The 18,804-nt window shown below is 56.3% G+C and overlaps 1 protein-coding gene across 1 annotated transcript in view; it reads right to left on the bottom strand.

Moving 5' to 3' along the window:
- Nucleotides 1–13,696, bottom strand: part of IFFO2 (intermediate filament family orphan 2) — a 46,814-nt gene extending 33,118 nt beyond the window's left edge. The window contains exon 1 of the mRNA XM_046660661.1: nt 12,752–13,696. Within this exon, the coding sequence (XP_046516617.1) occupies nt 12,752–13,413 (662 nt within the window). The 5' untranslated portion in view covers nt 13,414–13,696. The remainder of the gene's footprint in view (nt 1–12,751) is intronic.
- Nucleotides 13,697–18,804: the final 5,108 nt, after the last annotated feature.

Here is an 18,804-nt window from a genome sequence, read left to right as displayed (position 1 = left end):
GAGCCCTTCACCCACACGGCCTTGCAGGGCAGTCCATGGGCTGGGCGAGAACCCAGCAGCCAGCTTCCCATCTCCTTACAGGGACCCCACTAGAAAGAACAGCTGCCCTACTGCCCGCTGAGGGGCAAGAAAGGGCTTGAACCTGTCTTCCAACTCCGGTGTCTCAGCCCAAGGGCGAAGGCCAGGCACGCGCGGCCCATTTCCCAACCAGGGAGCCTGAGGCCCTGAGTGTGGCAGGCGGTCCTCTGAAGACCCAGGTTCAAATGCCAGCTCTGCCTCCGCCTCACGCTGAGACCTCAGGCCAGTGATCTCCCGAGGAGGAGGCAGGGATGGGGATAGACGCCCCCATTCAAGAGCACCCTCCAAGGCCACTGGAAGCCACAGGCTCCACGGTGTGCTGCACACAGCCTCGAATGCTAGGTCCTGCCCTCCCTGAGACCCTGTGCTGACAGTGTGCCAAGCAGGAGAGGGGACGTGACCTTCTCACTGGCCAGGCGGGCAGCTCTGCCGGGGAAAGGAAGTGCCCTGAACATAGAAGGCCACTCTGAGCCGGAAGGCGGAGGGAGCAGGCAGTGCTCACTGAGCGGGCCTGGGGGCTGGGGAGGGCCGGGCCTGGGCAGAAGGGACCGAGGATAACATCGGGGGCCAGCCCCACGCTCAGCCCTCGGCTCACACTATGTCACCGAGTCCTCAGTGCAGCCTTGTGAGCTAAGGCTGCCTGCCCACGTTACAGATGAGACACCCGAGGCTCGGGTGGGAGGGGAACCCGGGCGCCCCGCTGCGGAGTCGGAGCCCCCCACAGGGGTAGGCCCGGATGGCGGGCCAGCAACCAACCAAGGGGGAGCCAAGAAACCAATTTCTTCCTATTCCCTGTGGATTTATTATGCTTAAGGCACAGAAAAGAACAATCTGTGAGTCGGGGAGGGGGCATCAAGTTAATGGGCATCAAGTTAATGCTGGCTCTGCCAGCAGCCTGCTGAGCCCAGGCCTCAGTTTCCCCAATTTGGATAAATCCTGATGTTTTAAATGTTAGTATTTTCTTTAAAGGCAAGTGTAATACCAATTGTAAATATAAGACTTTCCATATAGAACTGTGTACAGAGCCACACGTACCGTCTGTCAGGCCACAGCCCCAGACTGGGGACCTGGGGACAGAGTTTGCAGTGACTGGAGGATCGGCCTTGCAGTTCCCCAACTCCGACGCTCTAGGCCAAGTTCTCAGCCATTCCAACTCCAGGGTTCACCCCAGAGACAAGGGGAGAGGAACAGCCCACCCTGGGCCTGGCTTATCAACAACCCTGGGGGCCTCCTCATCCCATTTTATACACAAGGAAACCGAGGCACAGAGAAATGATGCAGCCGAGTGCATGGCTGGCAGACAGGGATGGTAGGTCAGTCAGTCAGTCAACACCCCAAGACCCCAGTGCCATGCCAAGGCCAGGGAAGTGTCCTTGTTTGAAAGACACAAGGCCACAGCCACCTCAGATGTCCCTTCCGTAGGCTGAGAGCCTCGTCTGCAGCACAGACCCCAACCTCTGGCAGAGGGCCTGGGCCTGGTCTCTGGACTCCACCTGACAGGCTCTGAGCCTCCTGCACCCCAAACACTCTGGCCTCTGGGAGTTTTCAAAACCCCTCCTTAAAGGACTACAGTCCTCAGAAGGATCCCTTAGCCCAAGGGTTTCAAAGGAGCCCTGTTCAGGGGACCTGGATTCCAGCCTCTATTCTGCTGTGTGACCTCAAGGAACTGCTCTCCTTCTCTGAGCTTCAGTGCCCTCATCTGTAAAATGGTCACGGGTATGTGAGTGGGAATGGAGAGAAAAACAGAAGACACTGAAGGACAAGCCCGCAGAAGGTCTTTTTCAAAAGACAGAAGGCAGCTCTGCTCATCTGGGACGACCGGGGACGATGCTGCGTGGACGCAGAGGGGTGGACTAAATGACCTCAGAGGGTGCTCTGTGCCCACCAGGTAAACAGAAGTCATAGGTGTGAGGGAGAAGGGACAGGCAGGCGGTCAGATGGGAGAGGGAAGATGAGCAGCCTGGTTTCCCCACCCGCCCCTGTCCCTGGTCTAATCCGAGGCCCAGACCTGACGAGGGCTGGGGAGGCTGCGGCCCCGACAGCCAGCTCTGACCTCCAAGACCCGGCAGCTATCCTCTCACCAGGCAACCTCCCCTGCCACCCACCACGATGTCAAGACCCCAGCCCTATAGGACAAGGGGCCTGGGGTCGCCAGAAGTGGGGTCCTGACCCCGGGGGCTCCAAGTCCGCAGGGTGTAGACACAGGCTCACACCCACGTGCACACACGAGCTCACAAAGCCCCAGCGGCAGACAAAGAGCCCCCCACTGCGGCCCGGCATCAGGCTGGGGGGTGGGGGACAGCGCCCCCTCACAGCCCTCCCCTGCCTCACGTGGGGGACCGGGCGGGTGAGGGAGCCAGCCATAAGGAGCGCAGACCAAACCAAGAAAGGAGGGAAAGAGGAAGAGGAAAGAGGATGAGAGACAGCAAAACAGAACAAAGGGAGCCAAGCAGCCCACAGGGAGGGAGGAGGACAAGGAGAGGAAAGAGCAGGCAGGCCAGGCTCGGGCCGGGTCTCGACTCAAGCCTGGGCATGAGAGCAGGCCCCAGATGGTGCGGCGGCCTGGCGATCTCACCCTCAGGCCTCTGCACTGGCTGTTCTCTCTCCCTGCACACCCTCTCCCCTTCTCTTCCACTCTTATGGGACCTTCAAAACACAATCAGGTGATGTCTCCTCCAGGAAGCCTTCTTTGACGGCCCTAAGCTGGCTCAGGTACCTTCCAGGATCCCTGGGTTTCAGGCACACAGGGTCCCACCAGGGCCCCACCCAGCATTCCAGCATTCTCTCTGGTCCTGTGGTCTGACTTTGCCACAAATTTCCCCCAAAGCGATTCCAATCCCGGTCTCCCCGCCCTCCTCCTCATCCCGTTAGATGGCCTTGTGCACATTACCGCAGCAGGCCAGGGGCAGAAAGGGGGTGCCGACAGGCCTGGGAAGACGTACCAACACTGCCCAGAGAGGAGCCTGCCTGCCGGAGAATGTCACAGGGCCCACTTAGACCCGCAGCTCCTCCCCTCCCCCATGACAGCAACCAGGCGGCAGCGAGCCAAGAACCGTCTTAAATAATCCAAGTAATAAAAATGGCCAATTAAGAGGGCGGGAGGCAGTGTCTCCACTGCGGGGGCATCCCTCCGTCGAGCAGCCGATGGGTGGGGGGCTGTGTGAACCTGCACATCCCGAAGTCAGAGCACGCAGGCCAAGGGCGCCAAGCAAGCACCTCCGAGACACTCAGAGAGGGCCCCCACCCAGCGCCGCCACACGGAGGGGCTCCTGCCCAGGCCAGGGTGCAAACGCCGTCTGCCTCCCGGCCTGCCCCTCTCCCCAGGGGCCCCGGCCTCATTCAGTGACCATGCCGGCAGCTGCCAGGGTCTGAACCATCACCTCGCTTACTTTCTTGTGCCATCATGCAACATGACTGTCCCCATTTTGCAGATAAGGAACCGGTGGCTAAGAAAAGCAAATAACTCACTCAAGGTCACGTCGCTGATAAGCTGTGGAAACACTCTCATCTTCCTCTCTTCCCAGCTTCTGAGTTCCGCACAAATGCTCTGTCCAAGCTGTCTAGTTTCAGAGGTGTCTGCCCCACACCCCATCACAGCCTGGGGAGAGCCAGGGGAGGTGAGAATATGAAGGCACGGGGAGGACGAGACATTTCACAGAGCTTCGAGCAGCCCCAGGTTGTACGGCAAGTTGGAGAAGAAACAGCAGTGTGGGTAGGCCCCAGGGCTTCCAACCATTTAGTCACCATGGGCACATCGCTCAACAGTTTATAAAATGCTTCCAGAGGCATCGCTTCATTTAATCTTCCAAATGGCCTCACGAAGTCAAATTTAATACTCCCCCTTTAACAGAAGTACAACTGAGGCTCAGAGCAGGAAAGCTGTTTGCAATGGGCACCGCACAGGATAAAGGCTGACTCTGGAGCCTGACTTCCTGGGTTCAAATCTTGGCTTGCCACCTAGGAGTGGTCTTGGCCCGGTTCCCTCCATGTCTCTGTGGTCCAGTTGCAGCATCTCTAAAATGGGCCACTGTTAGTACCCAGCTCATAGTGTTATTACGAGGTTATGCGATTTAAACGTTTGCAAACTGCTCTGAATGGAGCCTGGCCAAGAGTCGACATGGTATAAATATTTGTTTGATAAATTAATTAAGTAATAAATATTTATTGAGCCCCTAGTATGCACAGGCTCTACTTGGGCAGATATTCGTCACATGGCATTGTCACATTTGCTTGTGTCCCCAGACTCTGAGCTCCTGGGTAGGGGCTGGCAGCTTCACCCCAGTGCCCAGCACAGCGCCGGGCCCATGGTGGGTGTGCAGCCCCCGCTGAGAACGGAGCCCCAGCTCCTCAGACGTCTGCACCCAGCACACTCATCTTCCCCAACGAGAGGCACAGAAGGACCGTAGCAGGGTTCTTGCACCCCGGCAAAGCTCACGGCCCCCAACGGAAGCAAAAGTGAGGCAACCCGAGCCCAGGGCGGAGGCCAGCTTCCCTCCCTCCGGACGGTGGCCTGTGCTCCCTCCTGCCTGTTATCAGTGGTGAGACCCTCTGGCCCCAGCCCTGGGCACTTAGGCGCCAGGTGTGACCAGAGGAGCATTAACTGAGAGTCTGCCACCTGGCTTTGCTGGGTGACTGGGGGCAAGTTAGCAAATCCCAGCCTTGGTTTCCGTCCTGCAGAATTGCCACAAGGTGGAAATCAGATCACGTGGCAAGTGCCAGACAGGTGGTAACCCGTGATCCCTGCTCCCCATCCCCTCCCCTGCCAGGCCTGCCAGCCCAGGTGTGCCAACCTCTGTGGCTGACCAGGAACTCCCCCCAGCAGAGTGGGGCTCCCCAGTAGGATCATCTACAAAGAGCAGGGTCTGGACGGCCCGCAACGGGGGCCCCGGAGGCTTGTCTGCCTGCCACTGCCAGGGATTCACCAGCTTCTCAAGAAATAATTACTGTAAAGTGACAGCAGGAAGTCTTCCCAGAGCAGCAGCCACCTCCTGCTCTGCCACCTGCCGTGGCAATATTGCGATGGGCGCCGGGGAGACCCCGTGCCTCCTCACCCTGGGCCAGCCTCCACCAGCCCTCAGGGGGCATGGGACGAGGCCAGCCTGCGTCTCCCCCCGGGAAGAGCCCTGAACTTGGGGCCTGGAGCCCCAGACTGGACTTGCTGTGAGATCTGAGCCAGAGTTCTTCACCTCTCTGATCCTCTCATCTGTAAGATGGGCATAACCGAGTCCTACCTCTTGGGTTCCTCTAATAATTAACTCCCACTTGTTGAAAGGGGTCATCCCAGAGCCCAGAGGCAGGAGGTACTCAATCGATGGTGGCTGTTAAGTCATTATGATTTATTTTTAAACATTTTCAAAATGCTTTCACACTCCACGATTTCAAATGATTTTTACATCGGCTCTGGGAAGCAGAACTCCTAAGAAACCTTATCCCCACTTTACAGAGCAACAAACTGAGGCGTAAGAGATTACACAGCATGCGCAGCATCCAGCCCACGCCAACAGAGTTACAGAGAGGAGGTCTTCCGCGGGCACTGGACAAGCCCATCTTCCCAGCGTCCCCATTCCCAGGCGGGCAACGGGAAGCTCAGATCACGCCACAGGCCAGCCAGGACCACGACCTGGACTCCAAAGGGCTCTAGCTGCCCCATACCACCCCCCGAGGGCTCAGCCCAGCCACAGGCCCTCGAGGGAACCAGAAGAATTTGCTGGGTTTACTTTTGAGTGACAACTACCCTCTCGTGTACCAGGAACTAAGAGTCAGAAACCACATCCTGCCCAGGCAGCCAGGCCATGGCACCCACCGAGGGTGGGAGGGCGCTCCCCTGGGGCCGGCAGCCGCATAGAAACCTGCACCAGGCTCTCATCTGCCCTGGGATCCTCTAAACACCTTGCATCCAGCAATGCCCTGAGGCTGCACGACCACCAGAGGCTGCCTGCAGGGCGTGGACCACCCTCTCCCCGCTTCCAGCCTGGTCCTGGACTTCTGCCCACCTCACAAAGCCGGCACCCCTCACCCCTCAGGACCCCCACCCCGCTGCCCTGTGAAATCTTGCTGTGTAATTCTTTTGGAACTTCACCGTTTACAAAGAGTGGTAGATATTTTCCTCCTCCCACTAGCCTGGGACACAGAGCTCAGCATCCCCCTTTTCCAGATGAGGAAACTGAGACTCAAAGAGGCAAAGTGACTAGCCTAAGCTCGCCCAGCTTTTAGCTCCTGACCTGGGGTCTGGCATCTGGCGCCAGGCGATGGTGCTTATTCAAACTTGCTGAACCAACGTGTCAGAACTGCAGGGCAGGTCTCCTGACTCCAAGTCCAGACCATTCCCTCCATGAGCCGAAAGTCCCCGGATGTAGAGTCCGTGTCAGTCATCCGTGTCATCTGTGCCTTACCTCCCCAGCCCCATTGGGGGCCTCCCAGCACGCAGCAGCCAGGCACAGAGCCCTGCCTGGGGCACAGATACTTGCTCAGCATGGACTGAGGCCGGGCCCTGGCTGGACTCTGTAGGAGAGCCACCCCCACAGAGCTTACGGGCAGCGGGGCAGCAGACACATCCCAGGCAATTACGGCTCCGGGTGTGGGGGTGCCGCAATGGGGGAGGTAGTGGGCGCTCAGGAATGCCTGATGGAAGCAAGTCAGGGAAGAGCAACACATGCTAATCCTGAGCACAGAGGACAACAGGACTGCCTCCTTCCCTGTCCCCGGCCCTTAGCCTCCACGACACAGGAAATAAACAGAACGCCAGCCCAGCTTCATCTCCCCAGTGCTATCAAAAGCCAGAACTGGCAAAAGCCAGAACTCCAAATGAAAGTCCACAGCCTCGGGTATCACTGACACATGGCACGGTTAAATCAATTCCCCCGCAGTCAGCGCATCTCCTTGCAGTAAAGAGCGTGTTCAAATTCTGGGTCTACCCTTCTGTGTCCTTCAAACCCCGACACGTGTGGGGACGCGGCCAGGAGCCTGGAGAGAGAGCCTGAGAGTGTGTGAGATGAGGATGAGAGCAGGAGTGTCAGTGTGAGTGTGTGTGCAGGGGGTGGGGGCAGGGGGGCGGGGGGGGGGGGGGGGGGGGGGGACTCGCATCCGGTGGCCGAGGCGAAGGCCCCGCCTGCATTCCTGGGAGAAGGAATCTTCATCGTCAGCTGTCTCCCTGCTTCCTGCTTCCTCTTCTTTTCTGGGACCTCATTCCCTCCCTCTAGCTTGAGGCTCTGAAAATCCCTCCCAAATTTGTCCCCAAAGAGAATGCCAGCCCAGCCAAGAGTGTCTGGAACACTGAGGAGCAAGATGGAGGGGGTTTTGTGGGTTTCTTTTAAGAGGTTGGGAGAAAAGGCGGGGGGTGGCCAGAGATTTCCGGAGGCACAAATCAACCGCTACGAGTAGGAAGAACCCCCTCCTTAGAGATGCGGGACAAAGCAGCAGCCCTTTCTCCTCCGCCCCCAGCACCATCTCTGGCGCCTTCCACAGGACAGAGAGCGGCGACGTGTCCTGAAATGGATGTGCTGGACCGTCCAGCACTGAAGGCCTGTCCATGAAGGGAGCAGACGGTGCAGGGGGAAGGGATGGGCTGGGGGGGGTGGGGGGAGCCATACCAGCAGCCTGCTAAGCCCCCGGTGCCGTAAGACATGAGCTCACTTATTCCTTCTCAGTCCCTGGGGGAGCAACATTCTTCTCCCTCTTTCACAGAAAGCAGTGGATCAGGCAGCTCAGAGAGGCCAAGCAATTGCCCATAGTCACACAGGGAGCAGGAGAGCTAGGATTCGAACCCTTTGTCCACCATCTCAGGCTGCCTCCCAGGAAAATCAGAAATAAAGAGTCCGCATCCGTGGCAGCTTCAGAAATGACGGAAGTGGCAGGGAACGAAGCCCTCCGGCCAGCCCTCCGGGGCGGTCTTCTGGCTCTGGGGTGTTCAGGGGCCACCACCCACCTGCTCAAGGGCCACCCAGGGCATGACGGGAAAAGGCAGGGGACACTCCAGCGGGCTCACCCACCAGCCCTTTTTGGAGCCCTCCATTCAGGCCAACAGCCCAGCCCTTTCCTGCTCACGATCAGAAATAGCTGTGACAAAAGTTCCTCCCATCTCTGAAAGTGGCTTTTTAAAAAATGCTTAAAGGCAGGCACACCAAAAGCGGCAAGAACTCTAGCAAGCCCCGACCTCAGGCAGATGGTGCGGGCGTCACCTCGGAGCGGCGAGGAAAGCTCCCAACGGCAGACAGAGGTCTGCCCAGCTCGGCTTTGGGGTTCAGCTGCCTCTGGGCCTCAGTTTCCACCTTCCTAAAATGAAAGTACTCAGCTGAGTCAGCGACTTCTTTGTTTCTCTTTTTTCTAAACTGTAGAACCCTGTTTCCCAATTGAATCTCCCTCCATATGTCAATCTGAGAGTCACTGAAATGGTGCTTCTGCGGTTAATGAGGGCCACATCCCAGGTGCTCAGCCCCCACTGTCCCCAGAATCGCCCCAAGACACCCTGCTCTAGAACCCAGGGATCCAAAGGGCCCACCAGGCTAAATGAACACCGTGGTCCCTCCTGGGTCTCAAAGCTCCCATCGCCCCAGGCACCAGGGAAAATAAACTAAGCCCTTCATGCTGACTTGAGTCAGGGGCAGACATTCGGCAACCTACAGGAGGAGGGAACGAAACCAGCCAGTTCCAAACCACACTGGGCCTGGGGACAGGAGAGGGGGATGCCCAGACTGTCATTGCAGGAGGCAGAAAGGGCAGCCCTGACTTGGGCCCCTTCAAGTCACAGACTCTAAGTGTAGAGCGAGCTGGGAGAGATCACCAGTAGAAATCCCCTGGTGTAAAGGTGAAGGACCTAAGGCTCAGAGAGGGCAGCAACTGGCCTGAGGTCACACAGCACCTAGTGGCAGAGCCAGACCCAGAGTCCAGGTCTCTCAGATGCCAATTCAGAGAACTCTCATTTGTTTCGAGTTCAGGCAGATTCAGCAGGACTCTCCCAGGGAAAAGCCCCCAGCCTACAAACTCAGAACAGGATATTTTGGTGGCACTGGGTGGTGACAGGGCAGTGATGTTTGTTTTGGTTTCCAAATCAACGCCTGACAACCTTGTCGCGTTACAGTTTCGGCGACCACATCTCCCTTGCGGTAAAGAGCTCGGAGCTGCCTGGAGCAAGGAGAAATCAAAGCAGGAGGGTGCAGGCCGGGGCCCAGGCACTCACCAGGTGAATGGATGAACAAAATGTGGTCTAACCATACAGTGGACCATTATTCAGCACACAAAGGGATGTACTACTGATAGACGCCACGACACGGGTGAACCTCACAAACACTACCTAAGTGAGAGAAACCACACACGAAAGACTACCTATCATATGGTTCTCTATATATGAAGTGTCCACAAAAGGTCGAGCATAGAAACAGAGAGCAGGTCGGGGGCTGCTTGGGCTGGGTGGGAACGGGGATGAACTGCAAATGGGCACGAAGGATCTTTCGGACATGATGCAAGTATTCTAAAGCTGGGATTGTGGTGATGGTTGCACAACTCTGTGGACTTACTAAAAATCATTCAATTGTATGCTTAGAATGCGAGGATTTCAGGATATGCAAATTATACCTCAATAAAGCTCTTTACAATATTTTACATAAGTAATAATACAGGTAGTGGGACGTGGCTATAGTCACAAATCATGGAGGTGGAACCCAGAAGGCCTCTAGCTTGGAGAACACTGGCCGACACATGCCGGGCTGCCCTTTGAGGAAGGAAGTTGGGGTCTCCGAGGCTCTGAATTCCTCCAAGTGGACCCAAGGAGACCCTGGCACAGGCTTCTTTCATTGCTCACTGCTTGGGACTCTGTGCTAGACATCATGGAAGAATCTGAAGCCTTCAGAGGCCAACAGTCCAGACAAACACCGTGGTCTCATCCTTCAGCCTCGACTTCTCTTCGGGACGGGGGACTGGAAGTGGGCTAGGAGCTCAAACTCAGATTCACAGACCGTCAAAGCCAGGCAGACCCTTTGAGATCGTCTAGCCCAGGGGTTTTTAAGCTTTTTAAAAAGTTGATCATATGCCCACCCTCCTCCCAAAAGAAAATTCTTAGGAGAAACTCAAATACAGAAACAAGTACAAACAGAATGTTACTCGTGTAAATTTCTATCATAGGTTCAAATATATAACAGTTACCTATTCTCAATTCACTCAGTGAGGCTGATGAGGCTATTTTGACCATTAACACTGAAAACCGGGATTCTGGATGACAGCTCCACGTCCCGTTTAATTCCATCTCCAGTTTTGGCTGCAGAGTATCAGGAAAATCCTGACTCACACAGAGAAGTAGTTACGAATGGGAATCGTTTTTAGCAGTTTGCTTTGCAATCTCAGAATGCTCTTCAGACAAATGGACAAAGGAGGAGAGTGGCCTTTACTTGAGGCCAACCACTAACAAATTAGCCAAAATGTGGACTTCGATGAGTTAAAATGAAGAACTTAAAAGTGAGTGAGCCCATTTTTATGACCATATGAACATTTTAATATAATTTTAAATATTCATTTTTATTTAATATTCAAGGAACCCCTAAAGCATCTCTGAGGAAGCCTGGCACTTCGAGGAGCATAGTTCTAGCCCATCCACCTCTCACTTTACAGAAAGGGAAACTGAGGCCCAAGGAAGGGAGTAGACTTGCTTTGGAAAACCCCAACTTGAGCCCTGAATCAATGTCAGAAAAGATGCGTCTCCCCAATTCACAAAAGAATGGGGAAAGAGGAGGTGCACACGCACCCCAGAGGGCGGGAAGAGCGACACCCGCACTCCACCTGTCTTGGCAGAGCCCGTCTCATTCCAGGCCAGCGCCAGAAGCTGACATCACACCCCACGCCCTGGGCGCAACTTGAACATTGCTCAATGCCAACCTATCTGCCTCTAAGACTGGGCACGGTTTTCCATCTCCTTAGTAGCCAGGTCCAAAAAGCACACACACATTAAAACAAACAGCGCAAGCCTAGGGCATGACGACACCATCCCCAGCAGCAGACAGTAGGGCCCATCCCTCCAAGTTTCACCATCGAGAGCAAACGCCTGTTTCCCTTCCCCACCCCAGTGAAGATGCCCACGAGGGGCAGGGAGGCAGCCTGCCTCATGCCTCCATGGCGAGTCAGCAGGCCACTCTCAAGTCCTCAAGAGAGACTCCCAGCTCAGGAGAGTCGCTCGTCTTGAGCGGGTGTTAAGACCTACCCCCAGAAAGCCAGGCTCTGCAAAGACCTGAGTCTCTGGGTGTCTACTCTCTGCTGGCTTGACAAAGAGCCCGTCACCTTTATCACATCAGCTTGATTACTTTATACCTTCCGAAAAGTATCACCACCCTACTCTTCCTTCATGCCACAGTGGGTGGATTTTATTATGCCCATTTCTCAGATGAGCAAACAGGCTTCCAAGTACTTCAACAATCTCACAAGCAGGTGATGGAGCAGGCACCTGAGTCCTGCTCAGGAGCCAGGCTGCCCAGTGGAAGGAGACGGAAGGAGATCCATGCCCAGCTACCTGGGCAGACCTCTGTGCTCATGTGAGCACCAGGATTCAAGGAGCAGAAGGAAAGATCCTTCTCAGCACATCCTCCAAGCCCTGGAGTGCAGAGCCACGGCTGCCAGTGCAGAGTTGCATGCCTGGGAGAGCAGCAGCCAGGACCAGAGGATCCCACCCCCACCCAGGCCTGCGATGTTCCGATGCTACGGACAGACCCGTCTCCTCTTATCAGAGAGCAGAGCAGACAGCACTGTCAGCCTGGCTGCAGGCAGGAAGCAATGTCGGTCTCCCAGCTGGGGAATCTGAGCTGGGCAGGATGTGCTAGCCAGTCCTGCAGGCAGTCTGCCCTACACTCCAGCCAGAGACAGTGGCCTGGGTCCATTCGATGTCCAGTCTTCTAGCCCAAGCTTCTCTCTTCCTGTGGGCCTTTAGGGCTGAGTTTGCTGGGGCCCAATAAACCAGAACAATAGCGCGGTGGGGAGAAGAGGAGCGAAGGGAGGTGTTTTTAAAAGCCTGGGGCCAGGCTGATGTAGGTACGCTTATCCAGCCCAGCCAGCTGGACCTTACAGAGCTGGAGCAAGACGGCAGACCCTGGCCCTAGCAGGCAGGGGCAGATCTGTCCATTTTCAAACACTTGATCTCATTTAAGTCAAGGAACAAGAAGCCAGTGCGTTGGTTAAGAGTTTTTTCTTTTCACCCATGAAGGCAGGGGAGCCCCCCTGCTACACCCTTAGGAAAATACCTAAGCTGGGAGACAGACTAGCCAGGAATAGTTAAAATCACTAGTTCAAATCCGGGCTTCACCACTTATTAGCCAAGCCACCGTGGACAAGCCACTTGCATCTCTGTGCCTCAGTTTCCTCATCTACAAAATGGGGATAAAAAGGCCCTACACTCTGCCGTGAGGATTAAATGAGATCCCATAAAACACCGATGATTATGTCACCCAGAAGACAACTTGCCTGGTCCAATGACGGCGCCGAGGTGTCCCCTACCGTAGTCAGCGCCCGCCCCCATTCTTGGAAGCAGATAACTGAGTTTTCCAAGCGTGTGCAGGCGGGCGCTCTGCAAACACAGCTTCCAGCCCACCTGCTCGGACCAGCTGGCCGGTCCCGACCCCTCCCGAACACATTCCGCGGCTGCCGGGACCTGGACGCCCCCTCCCCAGGAGGTGCGGGGGGAGGGGCGAGAGCCACTCACCTCCGCTTGTACTCGTCGCGCTCGCGCTTCACCTTGGCCAGCACGTTGTAGAGCGCGCGTATCTCGGGCGTGATGGTGTCGATCTGCACGCCCACGCCGTCGGGGTGCACCCACGACACGCCGGGGCCCTGCACGGTCTCCACGCCGCCGCCGCCCGTGCGCCGCACCTGCGTGTAGCTCCAGATGGTCCCGGGCAGGCGGCCGTAGTGCTGCGGGTGCGAGCCGCCGCCGGGGGGCAGGCCGCCCAGGGCCAGCGCGTTGGCGTTGGCGCCGGCCGCCGCGCCGCTGCCGTGCACGCCACCGGGCGCGGGCGGCTGCAGCAGCTCGGGCCCGGTCTGCACGGCCTGCTCGCGGGAGAAGGTCTTGTAGCGCAGCCGCCGCTCGCGCTCGCTCTGCTGCTGCTCCAGCTGCTTCTCCAGCAGCCGGTTGCGCCGCTCCAGCTCGTGCACCTTGGCCAGGAAGCAGCGGAAGCGCACGTTGAGCCCCTTCAGGAGATGGATGTTGGAGCCCAAGTCGTCCCGCAGCGCCGCCGTCACCGGCGACGGCCCCGGCCCGGCCCCGCCGCCGCCGCCGCCGCCACCGGGGCAGACCCCGCCGCCGCCGGCGCCCGGCGGGCAGCCGAAGGCCAAGGCCATCTCCCCGAACAGCAGCGAGTTCACCATGCGCCGGCTGCGCGGCTCAAGGCCCCGGGCCCGCGGCTCCAGGTGCGGCTCCAGCTCCGGGCAGGGCTCCCGGCGCGGCCGGGCCAGGGCAGGCGCGGGCTCCAGCGCGGCCGGCCGGGCGGTTCCAGATGCGCGCCAGATGCGGCCTCCGCAGCGACGCGGGCCGGACGGCCCCCGGATGTGGGCGCCGAGGCGAGGGACGGACTCGGGCCGGGGTGGAGGCCGCGGCGGCTGCGCGAGCGAGCGAGCGAGGATCGCGGGTCCACCGCCGGGGCTGTCAGGGACGGTGTGGAGACGCCGCGGCAGCCGCGCGCAGAGGACCCTCGGCCGGCACTGCCCCTCTGCGGCGGGCCACGCCCACTGCAGACACAGGCCCCGCCCCCGCGCTCGCCCCGCCCACCCCGCCGCCCTCTGCGGCGCTCCCGGAGCCCGAGGCCCCGCCCCCGAGGCCGCAGCGCCGGGCCACGCCCACGGCCTCGGGCTCCGCCCACTCCAGGGCTGCGCCGCTGTCCCGGCTCCGCTGACAGGCTGTCCGCAGCTCTGGCCCCGCCCAGCTGCCCATCGAAGCACGCCGTCTCCTGCGCCGGGTCCTGCCGCCCGGCCCGGCTCCGATTCTTCGCCCGGGGACGCGGACCGCAGAGCTGCACCAGGCACGCGGTTAGCTGGAACCGCCGCAGAGCCGGCCCGGCCTCTTAAAGGGGCCAGCATCCTGGGCAGCGCTCGTTTCCCCCTTTAGGGCGCCCCTTCCCCCACGTCCTCTGCCAGGGAGGCTCCGCTTCTCTTCCTCTCCCACCTCAATTTCCCCGGCCCCAAATTCCCACTGGGTGCGGGAGACCTTGGCCTAGAAGGGTTTGGGGACCATAGCATCCGAAGATGCATCCGCACCCCACCCCCACTCCAGCCTGGGGCGGCCTAGATCGACCTTCCCAGGATAAGGTAGCGCTTCCGCCCGCACGTCCCCCACGCGGAGAACCAGGGCGGGCTCCTTGACCGCTTGCCCCCGCCTGTAGCCGCTGGCTCGGCCTCCCGAGATGGGCTTGGGCACTGCCGAGCCGGCTGGTCCCCGGGCCCACGGAGGCGCCTCGCTGAGTGGGGGGTGAGGGGGGGAGACCGAGCGAAGACCCTCCCGGAATATGACACCCGCAAGCTCTCCCTGGGTTGCTCCCTGGCCCCGAATGACCACCCCCCCACACACCCCACTGCGCACACTCATGCGCTGAGATGCAGCTCGGGGTCCATTTCACTGAGCCGCTCAGTGGGCAGCATGGGTGTGTAACCGGTCTGGAGGGTGGGGCCAACCCAAGGATGCATTCATTCATTCATTCATTCATTCATTCATTCAAATCTGTTTTCAGGTCTACCATCCTAAAGACCGAATTCTGCAGTCTCCTGGTGTCTCTTGAACCAATTTGCAAACATCTGTCGTTATTTTTTAAATGATAGTAATAGCTCCCATTACTGAGTGTTTAGTGTGTGTCAGGCATCATACTTAGTTACCATCCCAGTTGTACAGAAAGCATCACTGAGACCAGAGGAACAGCCAGCGATCCCAAAGCACACCCTGTAGCCGGCGCTGCTGGCCTTTGTCCATTTCCCCATTGGCTCCTCACCACAAACCTCGGAGGGGAGGTGACCCCCACCTTCGAATGCCTGTGGGTCGCCCTGTGTGCACTTAACCAGATATGTGGCATGTTCCAGATTCTTCCAGCTGCACTTCTTGGATTGCAATTTAATTTCTGGCTTGTGATTAACTTTTGTGTTTGTTTTGTCTCGTTGTGTGTGAGCTTTAGGGCAGGTATCCTGTCTTACAGGGACAGTGGCTTGGTATTCCCAGTGACAAAAGAGGCACAAAGGAGACCGGGGCTTGCTGTGGGGTGAGGTCGTGGCTGTGATGTTGGGCTGCTGTTTTTGATTCAGTCACGAGAGCAAATCCTCCCTGTGTTTCCTTCCCTCACTCCTAGCTCCTTGCTCCCTGACGAAATAGGCTCGCTCACCTTTACAGCCCACAGCGCCACCGAAACTCACCTGGCCTGAAACCTTTCTCTTCGTAGCCCAACCCAGTGTACTCACTGCTCTTTACTTTGTTCTCTGTCTCTTGGCAATTTTCTTGTTTATCTATCCTAAAGAATCAAAACGCCTTTGCCTTAAAACAGTTCATGGACCCCTACGGGGCCTGAGGATAGAATTCTGAGGGGTCCATGACCTTGGGATGGACAAAAGTTATATCTTCATTTTCACCAATCTCTGCTTGGCAGTTAGGATTTCCTTTGATCGTGAATGCAGGCACCAAGTAGAAGTCCCCGGGATGTTGTCACTAAGAGAAATCACAGATGTTTTCATATCACACTGTAGCTATCTCAAAATATCGTTTAAGCTACCGCGACTCTCAAGTTAAGATCCTATCAGCCTCACCCTATCATTTAACCTGTTAATAAAGAAGGGCCTATGGTACTATACCACAAAAATTGTTAAATATTTTGATAATTGTGTTTTAGTAAAATTGTTTTCATAGTAATCCAAATGCGATTTTTAAAAATTAATCTGAGAAGAGGTCCACAGGCTTCACAGATGCCCAAGGGGCCTGTGGGACCGAAAGGGTTAACAAGCCACACCTGGGGAGTGGCTCCCTGAAGCCTCTTCCAGAGACGATCTGTCCTGCCAAGAGCTTTGCCTTGGACTTGGGGTGAAACCTCCTGGGCTCCCCCAGCCCTGTCCTGGGCCCTGCGGAGACAGACATCCCATGATCATTTATTGAGCAACCGCTTAGACACAGACTCTGCCCTCCTGCTGGGGAAACAACCGTGAATGATGCAAGCAAGGGTTTAAGGAGCTCTGGGGGAGCTGATGGAAGCAGACGCCCCAAAAGGCTGTCCTGAGACGTGGGAGCGGGTGCAGAGGACAGACAGTTGACCTGGAGGAGATGGCTGGGCAGAGACCAGAGATCCAAAGGAAACGGAGGAAGCGGTACCTGCACTCGAAGGGGTTTTCAACGGAGTTGTAGAAACATAATTTGTACAAACAAAATGACTAGAAAACAGTTCTGTGGCTGCATAGGAGCAAAATCGAGATGCTGTGTGTCTTGCTATTTGTAAGATAAGAGGGGAGGCTGACCTAATGTTCTTCCAGCTCTGGTGACTGTCTCTGTTTGCTCAGGACCGAGCGGCTTCCCTTGATGCAGAACTTTCGGGGCTAAAATCCAGAAAGGCCCGGGCAAACTGGGACAAGTTAGTCACCCTACTTCCAGCCCATGATGCTCTGGAGACTTCTGAGGCCAGAAGTCCTGGTCACCAACGTCAACCAGACAGAGCTCAGAATGCAGCAAGCCTAATGTCCCCAATTTGGAGACAAGAGAATTGAGGCCCAGAGAGGGGTAAGGAGTAGCCCCAGGTTGCCCAGATAATTGGTGGCAAAGCATGGTCTAGAATTCTGGTCCGATGCTTAGTCCTACCCCCGGCCACACAGTGAAGTCAGTGGTCCCTTCCCCTCAGCCCTGGATACCCTCACCTCCCCCAGCCATCATCCAAAGGGACTACAGGCGAGTCCTCACCAGGTGGGGAGGTCGTTTCAACAGGCCATGGATAATCCCCAGGAAGGATGCCGGCCTCCACCTGCTGAACAAGGGTGGACTTTCAGTAGCCCTCCAAATCACAGCGGTGTGTCTGGCCCTCCTGGCCTCTTCTGTGAGGCAGGAAGGGAGGGTGTTTCCAGAGCTGGGCTTTTGAGCCAAAGTTGGCTTAGGTTTGTGTCTCTGCACCAGCTGTGTGACCTGGCAAGTCACCTCACCTCTCTGAGCCTCCATTTCCTCATCAGTGAAACGGGCATAACTTCACCTACAAGGCCCTTCTTGTACCCTCCGCCACAGCCACTCTGCCAGCCCCATCGAAGTGCTGAGCACATGGTGTCAGGCTCTCAATCAACAGTTGCTGAATGAATGAATTAAATAATGAATGAATGGTCAAAAAACTTTCATTCTCCCCACCCCGCTCCCCAGCCGATTCACCTCGTAACTACCCCTCGTCCTCGTGCACAAAGCCTTCTCTGTGCCCCCAGCACCGGCCGGGTCTGGACTGGGGTGCTTCCTCTGGGCCATGTCAGCCGCATGCCTACCTCGTGACAGTGCCCGGTACACTCCCTTGTCACTGCTGGCTCTCTCATCTGCATCTCCACCTCACCCCCAGCACTAGCCAGACCATGATGTCCCTCAGGGCAGGGACCTTGAACCAGAACCAGGTCGAACCCACCATCATAGGGCCAATCCCGGCATGGAGCCGGTCACATAACAGGTGCTCAAAAAGGTGAGTTTAGGTAAACGAATGAGCTGTCTGCACTTGAAACGTGTCTAATAAGTGCTCGATAAATATTAGATTTCCAAATCTTAATTGCATTTCTTTGTCTTACAACTATGTGGAGGCATATTTTACATATCATGTAACTCACCCATTTTAATGGCTTTTAGTAAATTTACCAAGTTCTGCAACCACCTCTATAAACCAGTTCTAGAATATTTCATCTCTCCCAAAAAGCTCTCTCATGTCCATTTACTGTTCCCTGCTGTTTCCACCCCCTGCCAGGCACCCACTAATCTACTTCCTGTCTCTATAGCTTTAATTGCCTTTTCTGGACATTTCATACAAATGGGCTCATGCAAGACGTGAGGCCTTGTGTCTTGCGTCTTTCACTGAGCATAATGGTTTCGAGGTTCATTCGTGTCATAGCACCAGTGGGTCGTTCCTTTTTATTGACAATCTCTTTTTAAATTTTGACGGTTTGAATTTTTCATGACTTTGTTTACTTTTCTGCACTTCAGTTCCTCATCTGGTCTCATTTAGAAATAGGGCTAATGAGAATATCTGCCGCATAGGGCGGCTGTAAAGGTAAAATGGGTTAATACATGGAAAGTCAGCATTTAATAAATGCTTGATAGATATTAGCTATTCTCACAGTAATTTTTTCCTTCTTTTTGTTTATGCAAATGTGGAAAGCCCATAAATAAATAAAGAAGCAGGAAAAAAATATCAGCCCCTCCAAGGATCCAGCACCCAGTGGCCCTCTCGGCTTCTAAGCTCAGTCCTGCTTGCCAGGGAGAACAAACTGCTGTCTCTCCCCTCTGTCCCCCATCCCCACCCTCAGGCTGCAGTTTCTAGAACATTCTCATCAGGTTTGTTCATCATGGTGAAATGAAAGAGAGCAGTAAAACATGACGGCACAGAGGAAAGGGAGTGGCCGCAAGCCCCACAGGATGCTACAGGTGAAAATTAATCCTTTCAGCAGCACAGGCAAATTCTTGAGATGTCCCAGCTCTCCTCCCAGAAAACAATAATGACAACAACAACAGCCCAAAAAAAAAAAACTGGCCCAAAAGGTAACTCTTGCTCATCTGGCAGTGGCGGC

The sequence above is a fragment of the Equus quagga genome, chromosome 5, assembly GCF_021613505.1.
Source record: "Equus quagga isolate Etosha38 chromosome 5, UCLA_HA_Equagga_1.0, whole genome shotgun sequence".
Taxonomy (NCBI): Eukaryota; Metazoa; Chordata; class Mammalia; order Perissodactyla; family Equidae; genus Equus; species Equus quagga.
Note: the sequence above shows the minus strand (reverse complement) of the source record. Positions and strands in the feature narration are given on the sequence as shown.